The following is an 11,611-nucleotide window of genomic DNA, read 5'->3' as shown; positions in this document are numbered from 1 at the left end:
ATAAATAACAAAATATTTTGGGATTTTCAAATTATTCATGAAAAGAAAATGCTTTGATTACAATGACTCAAAACTAACAAACTTGAAAAGGGAACCAACAGACTCTAATAGCAAGATGACAATACAGAATCAAAAATCGACTAATAGACTCTGACAGAAAGAAAATACAGACTCGGAAATAAATTGACAGACTCCAACAGAAACAGACTCAAGTGAAAATCAGGAATACATTAATGCTCCTGGGCCCTCGGGACATCATTAGGTCTCGCCGCGAGCCTATATGCGAGATCCCCTTGCAACCGCTCCAAATCACTCATTATCTGGCGAACGAAAGTCATCACTACAGCGAAGAAGGTGGCACGAGTCATGTCCTCACACATTTTGCACTTCACAGTAATGTAGTCAGCAATGGCTCTGATCCTCTCTCGGATTCTGCCCTTTTCCTGAAGCAGTCGCCCTATCTGCTGATTCCTGTCTTCTAATACCTGAGAGTCGTGAAGGTGTTGATTTTGCAACTGTTGTATTTCTTCCTCCATATGAGCCATCAAATCATAATAGTGTTCCTTGTCAGCTCTGAAGTCTTTAGCCTGCTTGGCTGCCTCATTATCAAGAGTAGTTACCTTTTTTCTCAGGCTGGTGATTGTCCCTTCATACTTTCTCTTCAGTTGTTGCACAAACTGTGTCCGACCTTTTGCCTTTTCTACTAATTGAGCCCGAGCTTTTGCTAGACTGGCCTCAGACTTTTCTAAGTCATCTTGACACTCAAGGGCTTTCTTTTTCAGACTGCTTATAAGCCTTTCATCCGCTCGACTTCTTTCTGGGTTTCTAGCAGCTATTTTCATCTTCCGGATTTTAGCTTTGAGGGCTTCATTTTCTTGAGATAGCTTTTTCTTTTCTCCCTCATCTGCGGCAGCTTGCAAACCATTTTCAAACTGAAGGTACATGACTTGCCTTTCCAACTGGCTTATTTTAGCTTTGTAGCTTTTTTCTCTTGCCAACCAGCCCCACTGCTCTTGCGAGTCGTTAGTGAGTTGCTGAACATGAGCTCTCTTAGCAGGTCTCTCCGGAATCTGGAACCTTTTACCGAACCAAATAATGTACTTGGGTCTACTTCACCTCTAGCTAGATCCCGCACCATAGTCTTAGGTTCAAGAAATCTACATTCATTCCACACCTGGGGAATTCTCCCTTCTGGAAATATGGCTTTTTGGCCCAATTCAATGACATGTTTACTCAAATCTTTGTCATGGGGAACGGTTTGAAATCTTCCCAATTGGTGCAAAACCCTGTGGGGGGCATACAATTGGATGCTTCGGATGCCCATCAGGAGGAGATAACACACTTCAGCTGACATGTATACTGCTTCGGTGACAAGAAGCCATCCGAACGCCCACTCAATTTTATCGGCAGTCAAGGATATCAAATGTGCAAACCAAGCTTCAGTACCCTCAGGGAATTCAATACCCACTACTCGGCTTTCAAATTCTACAATGCAACTCAAACCGATCATACCGTAATTCATATACCCAACCCGGTGGCAGAGATGTTCCTGCATCCATAATTGTAGTAACAGATTGCAGCCTTGGAAGAACTTTCCTCCTTCCCGACAGATAGTCAAGGCTCAGTAGATTTCAGATAAGATCAGGGGAACCATAGTGCTGTTGGCTTTCTTGATTGCAACATCGATCATTTATACGAGACCCACCTCTATATTACCATCTTTTCACGGACAGACTACAACACCCACAAAGGCTACTATAAAAGCCAAACCCCGCCTTGCCTCCCATTTGTCTTTATTTCTGGCATGGGTCAGACTAGTGTTCGGCTCTTCAAAACCTCGGGGGTTACAATAGCGTTGATACAAGAATTGGAGAGTGCAATACCCTTCAGATAAATTTCCATCCTAAATATCCCGACTAATACTCAGTAGATCCAGAAATCTGTGGGGAGATACCGGTCTTGGTGACACTAGATATCTACTTCTAAGGTTTCCATTAAGGCCCGCATAACCCACAACTTCCTCCAGCATGGGTGTGAGCTCAAAGTCAGAGAAAAGGAACACATTTCGAGTTGGGTCCCAAAAAGGTACTAATGCTTCAATTATGTCCAACATTGGCTTGATGTTCAATAGTCCGACGAGACCTCCCAGAACCTTTAACACGATTTCTCTACTACCTTTTCCTAGATCATTCCACCACATGTGGAGCTGTAAGGGGATCTTTTTAAGGACTGTAAAGGGTTCAATTTCATTTGTGCTCATCCTGCACATTTATTAAGGTGATTTAATAACATATTTTGACCCAAAAAAAAAGGTAATACCATTTTTTCAAAATTTTACTTCAAAAATAAAACCTGGTTTTTGCGGATACGACCTTTTAGCACTTCGGGGAAGAAGATTTTAAGGTTGTGCCTGCTAACCGGTCGAAAAATAAAAAAATGAACAAAAGTGGTTGTTCTTGCAAAAACAGCCTTCCGGCGCCCTTTTGGGGACATTCAGCTTTGTTTAAACAAGAATGACATCACCCTGCTTATTTGTGACAAAAAAATAAAATTTTGTTGTTTTTGGGCTATTTTTGCAAAAGGGAAGTTAGACCCGATGGGAGTTGCCTACGTATCCCATATCCGGTGAGAATCAAACTAGCGTAGTTCGGGCAGATTTGACAAAAATGAAAACCAACTAATTTTAAAGACAAAACTCTCTTTTTCTTTTCTTCTTTTTTTTCTTTTTTCAAAATTTTGGCAGAATTTCGTTATATTTTGGATACTGATTTTTCAAAACAAGTAACTACTTCTCTGAGCCTTCACACTGTTATTTTCTTTTCCCAATTTCTTCTATTATCCACAAGCCGGTCAACACGCAAATCCGAAGCAAATAAATGCACAAGTAGCACGTAGGATGCATCAGGATGGTCTTTTCATTTCGGGTATGCCTGTCCTAGACAGACCCAATCCATGTGTTGAGTCTCCTAAGTCAAATGCACGTGATGCAAAAAAATGTTCCTACTAGGGATCCAACATGAGGTTTTGTTATACTAGGTTTAAAACTTGGGTTTATTGTTCTAGACCTGGCTTACCCGAACGGACAACTCGAGCCAAGGGGGGCAGCGTACCGGGAATACAGAAGCTTTACCGGCTTAGAAACTTATCCAAACCTCGTTCTAAAATAGGATAAGACCCTAGACAAAAGAGAAGTCACACGAAGTGCACCCTTCTCCATTATTTAGAAGACTCAGAGAGAGGATGGGTTTCGTAGCAGTTTATATACAGTTCACAGAATATCAAAGCGGTAAAAGCACTTAGCACATTAGGCTCAAACATGTAGGAAAATCAGATAACAGATAAAGCCAATCATAACAGCTATTCTAAGCTCGAATTCTTGAATCCTGAACCAGAGATTCTGGGTTCGATCCCCAGAAGAGTCGCCAGAGCTGTCACACCTCCTTTTTTACACACCCGAAAGTAGTATAACGAAGTTTTTCCACTTTAAGTGACATTATTCGAAATGAGATTAATTATTCATTTTTATTCAGAGTCGTCACTTGGGATAGTTTATTTGGTGTCCCAAGTCACCGGTTTATTTTAAAATCCCAAATCGAGGAAATTCGACTTTCCATTTGAAGTTTGCGAACTAGAAATTCTAAGTAAGGAATTCTGTTAACCCGAGGGAAGGTGTTAGGCACCCTCGGATTTCGTGGTTCGAGCACGGTCGTAAACTATCATAATTGGCCTATTATCTGATTTTAGTACATGTTTTAACCTATGGTACAACTTTAGAAATTATTAACCGCTTTTAATTATTTTAAAGAAGATTTAACATCGTTTAAAATATGTCTTTGGACCACGTCACATGAAATGCACCTGCAGTCCGCGACATATTTTATTTAACGTTGTTGAGATTTAAATTTGGGTCACATGAAATGCACACCCCAGTTTAGAAAGGTAATTTTTCAAATAATGCACCTAAAACAACTACGCGTTTTAACTTTGTGAGGGCCATGAAATTTTGCTAAACGGCGCACCTCGAGTTCTAAGGATAAAACGAAACTAATTAAAATGAGGGCCATGCAATTATCCCTTTGTTTGGAATGGCGCACCTTAATCCTAATTTTTGAAGAAAAAGAATTTAAATTAAGTTTGGAGGGCCGTGGACTATTTATGTTATTTACTACAGCTCACCTTCATTAGTCCTATCAATTAATTAATGGGGCAATGATAAATGTCACCATTTCTTAAGCTAAATGTTAGATCTCATTTTAAACAAAAGAAACCAGTTCGAGCTAGCCTTACGAAGGAGCATCGGCCTTTAAGAGGAAAGGCCCAACACCGCATCCTCGCCTTACGCGAAATTCCTAACCCAAATTAAACAAGGATCAAGGAGGAAGCAAGGGTGTAACTTGAGTTCGAATCCCCTTACAGGCATTAAAGACCAAGGGCGATTAGAAGGGGTCGATATCGAACCTAGCTAGCTAAATGAGGCAAAACGGCATTCGAACCTTCGAGCTTGGGGCCTGAATGAGCCCAAGTCTTAATGAAGAATGGAAATTCAAAAGCCCAAGCTCACAACAAATAGTGAGGAGCCCAGGTTTTCAGATCCAGAAAAAAGCACACAAAAACAACACAAATGACAATCCTCATCAAACTATGACATTACACTATGGAAAACGTTCAACCCTTTTCATTAATTAATTCCCCAAATCAGTTACTTTGAAACAGATTCACATGTTCCCTAAAAGAAATCAACATATATATTTATCCCTTTTCGAACCACCATTTCAAAATTGGAATCCTTGTTTTAAGAATACACACACCCTTATTTGAATATTAGAAGACAATGCAATAACATATTTGAGGTAGGAAGTTTAGATTATGAGAAGAACAATGAACTAAGCTTAGAATCGACTTAAACTAGAGCAAACAAAACTCATGAAGCACGCATATATCAATATTTTAGCAAGGTTTGAATTGCAAAAGGACATGAAATAGTCAGATCCTCATAACTTCGTCACACAAACTCCATATGAATCTAACACTATTCACTAACATTGAGTCATTCACTACAAGAAATTGGACTAATTGGGCGACTTAATTTGTTGCAACAAAAGTTATGGCTTTTGTGGCGACTATGAAAGTCGCTGCAGTAGGTAAACCTTTAATAGCGACTTTATTAGGTCGCCTCTACTATGTACAACTAAAGAGAGAATTTTTCATTCCCGCCAAGAATAAATGTTAAGCTCCAAAGTATTTGTAGCGACTAATAAATAGTCGCCTCTGAATGACCTCTGCGGCGACTTTGTCGCCACTATATGTTACTTTAAAATATAAAAACAAATAAAAGAACAAGCCCTAAAATAATTAAAACAAAAGAGAAGCATAGCCGTATCTCTGTAGAAGAACAAAATCTTATTTCATATCTCTCTTGAGCATTTTCCATTCTCTACGCAAATGTCTGCAATTTATCCGTGCAAATCACAAAATATGAACCATATGTTAGAGATCCAAAAGCCCTATCCGAAATTGTGACTTTTTCAGGTATGTTAGAGACTCAAAAGCTCAAATCACAAATCTTCTTCGGTGGTACATGTTGTTTTCTCAAATCACTGATTTCATATTTGTATATTCAGGTTCCACCTCCAATTTCTCAGACCCATTTGAAAATCTACAGGAGCAATGTCTTGTTTGAAGCCCTTATCGGCAGTGAGGAGTCAGCGAAATTTTGGTATCTCCGTAATCTGAAACTTTCTCTTTTGATATCTTATACCTTTTGGTGTTGTTGTTGTGACTGCATGCTGGGTAAAAATATTAACCCATGTCTGACTTGGTGGTTTAGGGATATGGATTTTGGGTCCTATTTTCCATCTAAAAGTCACGACTAGAGATGATTTTGTTGTTATATTGTCTGGTGAACATATTTTTCTCTTAATTCATGTCGTATTTCTAGCCTTATACAACTCAAAGATCTTGTCCTTAGGAATAATTTTATGGTTTGGATAGTTTTGGTATCTTGTATTGTTGGTCTTATTTGAGTTCATTTTCCTATAATTTTGGTCTTGTTCGTGTTCTATTTTCATATCATCTGTAAGCTTTCTTCCTGTAGCTAATAGAGTTGCAGAATTTAGTTAGTTTTAAAACAGTTCAAGGATTTGAATGCTATAAAAAAATCTTAACATTTATATTGGTGGTGAATGTCTTATTTGTGTTTTATCCTTTCCATTTAGAAATTATTTGATTGTATTGGAGTACTGATATGGTTCTTTAATGTGTTTAGCTGTAATGGCAAACCAAAGTACCATCCTTCCATGTGTAGATTTTGCCCTCATCTTTGGATTGCTTGCCTCTCACAGCAATCATTGCCACTATGATGGCTTCTATTCTTTTTGAAAACACGAAGTAACGGAGGACAAGTCTTCTCATGATTGACTGGATTGAGGCGGGGAGAAAATCTAGTGGGAGGTGGACCAAGTGGGCTTCTAGGTGGAGGAGGAGGTAATAGTCTTCCCCTTCTCTGAACATCCACACATTGCCACTCACGTCTGTTCTTACCAGAGCATACTAATGCTTCAAATCTTGTCATCTTCTGATTGTTTCAATCAACGTCTTTAAGTTATTTTTTTAATAGTTTTTTATTTCTGCATAATTTGAAATCATCTCAGTTATGATTCAAGTTGTATGATTTGGTTTCATTTTTTGCATGTGTTTATTTTTGTCAAGTTTTGTTTAGCATACTTGTAACATAACTTTAATATTGGTTAGTCTTACTAGTTCAAAAATGTGTCTAGGTTCCGGCCCTTATAAAATTTTGTTATTGTTGTCTTTGTTCTTTGAATTAATTAATTGATTGCCTTTTTAAAAAAATAGGAATGAATAAAAGTTGGTTGAATATTAGGAATAGAATTGGCCAAAGGTATAGAGATGGAGTCGGCGGCCTTCTCAATCGGGTGTTCAGTCAACCAAGGGTGAGCATTATGATTCCATATCCTTGTAAAGGGTGTATGAACACCTTGTTCCGGTTAAGCATTGGTGTTAGAGGAGACTAGTTGAGGAACGGTTTCTAGGATTCTTATAAAGTGTGGAAATTGCAAAAGAAATGATATTGTTGAATTTGTGTCCTATTTAAGCGACTTAATCCAGATAATTAACCTTTATATCAACTTCTTTAATGAATCTAGCTTTAATCGCTGCCTATTGCTAAATATAGCTTCAATTTAACATATAGTTGTTGATTTTCCTAAACCTACAAATTTGCCAACTCCCAGTTTACTACCAAGTTATAAATGCAGTTAGAATGTTACAATGTGATTTAACCTGATCATTAAATGATTCTGTTAGGTAAAAGTTGTATTGCTATTTTTATTTTGAAGAGGATATGGATGTTTTGAGATGGTTGTTTGGTAGGGATATCAGTAGTTGTGTTTTACGCATAGTCTAGTCTAGTGTGGCAGCTTACTTGTTTGTTTTGCAACTTTTTACCTGTTTCCTGGTGAACTTTCGATCTGATCGAAGGTTGGGAAGATTAGTCTATATCACTTTTATCATTACGTTTATCTACATTTTCAACATATTAAGGTAAAGAAAATTCTATATGCTTCCTCCTGGCCTCTGGATACTATAGTGCTACGATACCTATGCAATTGATCTGGGTAAATTTGGGTGCAGATGGATAAAAGTAACTTGTTAACTCATTGCTTTCACTTTAAGAGAACTCTTGTAAGAATTGCTGGCTATTTATTTGTGCACAATACTATCTTAAGAAAATTCAGTGCTCTTTTTTATTGCTTTATTCTTAGTTATGTTGTTTGGGGTGTTTATCAAATCAATTCCTTTATTTAGTTTGCTACACTTTCACATGTTATTGCATGATTGAGATGCTAAATTGATGATGAAGCTTAAAAGAGTTCTCATTGAACCCCTGGATTACGTGTGCCATGTGATAACAAAAGATTTACTAATTTATGTTTGGGAGTATTGAAACTTTCTTTATAGTGTTGCTAAGATTTATCTTTGAATATGTTGAAACTATTGTCATTGATTTAGTCTTATGTGCTTTATGTCACCCTCTTTTCTATTAAGCATTACATTATGAGAATTGTCAAAGTGATCATGTGTTTTTCTTAATAATAGGGACAATATTCTTAAACGATGACGTCCACCAAGGAAGAGATTGAAGGCAGACAGTGAATATTTTGTGTTTTTGGTCATATGTATATACTTGCAAATACAATGAAGTATAGTGTAGTATGTAGTTGATAATTTTTTAGTAATGGAAGCATTTATAATATTCCGCTTGAGGAATACTTTCGGTGTTTGTTAAATACTTTTAGATGCTCTTATTACCTAGATATAATTCTGGTAATTTATTAGTATAATTAGAAAAAATATTGCTACTGCTTAATTATTTTTAAAAATTTAAAATCTGTTGAAAATTTAAGCTTTAGGGGAGACAAAACCTTGCTACAAAATAATTAGTATTTGTGGCGACCAATATTGCTACTAAACCCTATGTTATTATTGTGGCGACCAGAGTTGCCACTGAAGGGTATAATTACTTTTGTGGCGACTACAATCGCTACTAAAAGCTGTTTATTAGTGGCGACCAACGTCAAACCTATTTTATGGTTGGGTATTTACTTCACCTTTTGTGGCAAGTTAAGTCGCTACAAATATATATTTGTGGTGGCGACTTTTTGTAGTCGCCAGAAATAACATTCAGTTACAGTAGTACAAGGTGCAACCAGAAAGTCGCCACTAAAGGGTTATACCAGTGACTTTCCATGCTTTAGTAGCGACATTTGTCGCCACTAAAAGTTTGATTTTTTGTAGTGATTTAACAAGCATCAACTCATGAACGGAACTTTACAAGCCTTATACTATGAAATAATAAGCAATACTAAACAGAGTCCTTCGAGAACATAAAACTGAGTAGCACATATTGTGTATGAAACTGAGAAAAATAAAAGGATGTAAATTTCCATGACAAACAAATATCAAACTTCAAACACTCTTTAGATTCGTATCCCAAGTTACATTCAAATGTTGTCCATAGTATGGGAAAATACCTGGATATTGAAGGAACAAAGAACAGAGGTAAGGAATTAGCAGTAACAGCAGCAACAATCAACAAAAGAAGCAATCAGTGAACCCAGTTTCAGGCCAAGAACTGATGCGCAGCGGTCAATAACCAACCAAACTTCAAAACCAAACTTTCTAAGCAACCAATTCAACCTGTTTCACCTCGGATGAATTAGAAGTTTTTCAGAGATTGAAGCCTTTTTAAATCAGAAGAAAAAAACTTAATGGAATTGTGACTTTTTACTGAAATTTTCAGCAGTTTGTGCTATTTCTGGATTTTCTAGCTCGTTTATGATTTTTCCAGAATTTCTATATCCTCCAAAATCTGACTTGAGAGTGAAGAAACAACGCCTTTTATAGGGAGCTTTAGGACAGCAGAAATGAGTCAAGTTATTTGCCCTTTACCCCTTTTCAAATTTTCATTTTTGCTATTGAATCCTTAGTTTAAAATCAGTTTTTCAAAATAGGTCCTAATTCCCCACCTTCTAGGCAGCTTCCTAAATCAGTTACTAAAGATTCCCTTACCTAAATTCCCCAAACTAACCCTTAAACCCCTGTCAATTACCCCAACCTACCTCATGGGTCAAGTTGACCCAATAGCTTAAACCCAATTGAGCGGGCTTCCCTTGAAAATGGGTCAGAAATGACCCCAAAGCCCAAAGCCAATCAGAAAATCCATTTGGTAATTCATGAAAAAACAGAAGAAGAAGAAGAAGAAGAAGAAGAAGACAATTAAATGATTTCAAAACCAAAATCTAAACTAAACGACTGATTTAAACCAAATAATGAGTTAGAATTAACTATATTACCAAGTCAACAACATCTAATTAAACTAATCATATGACTAAAAATCAGAAGCTTAAAGTCATGAGTGACATTTAAGCATGACGAGTGAATAAAGCAACGTTTAAAAGTTGAAAGGAAAACTGAAAAATAGCCGGAACAAATACAGACATGGATCGGTCCAGGGAAAAAAAAGAAATCCTAGGTTCAGAACCTTGGTCAATTTTCAGTCTACTCACGAAAAATGAGAAGAAAGGAAGAGGAGTAAGTGGTGAAATAATAAAATGGACAGAAAAGATAAGAGAAAGGAGGACTTACCAATTCAAATAAACACTTCTGGATGCCCTGATTTAAACAAAATTGATGTTAATCGCTTGTTCTTTGTCAAGAACAAGCGGACAACATTAATTTTGCCTTGAATCAGATTTCAAAACTCAGAAAACTGGAAGCCTATGTCATGAATGCCACAGATTCAATAGATTCTGATTTTGGGCTTTTAAAGCTTCAACTTCGATTCAAGATTCGACGAAAGTTAGGGTGATTCGAGGGAAAACAAATGGGGATTTGGAGTTAGGGAGCCTTGGAGGTCCTCTGGTGTTAGTTTGGGGTTGAACAGAGGTGGCGCCGCCACCGGAGAAAACAAGGGCGGCGCTAGGGTTTCTCCTTTGAATCAAGATTCGAGACATTCCAAGGAATTTTGAGGGAAGGTGATTGGAGATTCGGGGATGGGTGGCGGAGAGGATTCATGGGTGTATTTTTTGTGGTGATTTGCGGTAGCGCCGCCACTGGTGGCGGGTGGGGATAAGGGCGGCTTTAGGATTTTGTTAGGCTGGTGTGAGAGAGATGAGAGACGAGGGAGTAGAGGGTGAGTGTTTGGACATTTATATATTAGAGGGAGCTCAGTTCCGGACCGTCCGATCAAGTGAGATCGACGGTCTTGATTCAAAGGCAACGGTGTTGTTTGGCTTGAGTGAGGCGATGGGGTCGGGTAAAGGCAGAACTAGGCCGGATTTTGGGGCTATTTGGACGGGTATTAGGAGAATAATATTGGGCTTGGGGTTTTAATTGGATATGGCCCAATATATTTCCTTCTCCTATTTTCTTTTCAATTCCCTTGTCTTTTCTTAAAATAATTCTTTTCTTTTCCTTTTTCCAAAATTAAATAAAAATCCACATTAAATCCTAGAATTTAATTAACCTAAAAACACCAATTAAACCTAAATAAAAAATTATCATGATTAATTAAAACAACAAATTAAAGAAAAACTACTAAAATCAAAAATTAACATTAACAGGTGCAAATTAAACTATTTTTTGTGTTTTTCTTTTTTTTATAAAACAACTTAATTAATTAATCCTAAAATGTTAAATTAAACCCTAAATGCAAATGCACATTTTTTTTGTATTTTTATGACTTAAACAAAAATTAGACATGCGGACCAAAAATGCAAACAAAAAGAAAAAATTCTACAATAATTTCTAAAATGGTAAATAATTAACAAAATCTATTTTCTTGGGATTTTTATAGGAGTATTTCAAATAGGGCAAAAATCACGTGCTCACAACCTCGAGACTTTAGTGGAAGCCAGCTAGGAGGGTTTCGACCTTAACGCTGAGATTGCTAAAGCTAAAGAGGCAATCGAAAAAACTCAACAAAGTCAAAGTTTCCCTTCACCTGAAGATGGAATTCCCGAGGGTGATGAACTTGCTCCTGGTGAAGCTAATATTCAAGCATCTTCTTCTCAATTTGATCCATCTATCT

General features: G+C 37.1%; 1 protein-coding gene and 1 long non-coding RNA gene across 3 annotated transcripts; one reads left to right on the top strand and one right to left on the bottom strand.

Annotated features, from left to right (window-relative positions):
* Window positions 1-230: 230 nt before the first annotated feature.
* LOC138887493 (uncharacterized) lies at window positions 231-944 on the bottom strand. The gene has a single exon (XM_070169250.1). It carries the CDS (start codon window positions 942-944, stop codon window positions 231-233), a length of 714 nt encoding a protein of 237 aa, XP_070025351.1.
* Window positions 945-5,355: 4,411 nt separating this feature from the next.
* On the top strand, window positions 5,356-8,291 carry LOC104238591 (uncharacterized). 2 transcript variants are annotated; one of them, XR_713921.2, is made up of 4 exons: window positions 5,356-5,529; window positions 5,622-5,716; window positions 6,342-6,483; window positions 8,119-8,291. It is a non-coding gene; the product is annotated as an uncharacterized lncRNA (long non-coding RNA). The 2 variants fall into 2 exon arrangements; XR_713920.2 differs by having other exon boundaries at window positions 5,370-5,529; window positions 6,266-6,483.
* Window positions 8,292-11,611: the final 3,320 nt, after the last annotated feature.

The sequence above is a fragment of the Nicotiana sylvestris genome, chromosome 3 (genome assembly GCF_000393655.2).
Source record: "Nicotiana sylvestris chromosome 3, ASM39365v2, whole genome shotgun sequence".
Lineage (NCBI taxonomy): Eukaryota > Viridiplantae > Streptophyta > Magnoliopsida > Solanales > Solanaceae > Nicotiana > Nicotiana sylvestris.
Note: the sequence above shows the minus strand (reverse complement) of the source record. Positions and strands in the feature narration are given on the sequence as shown.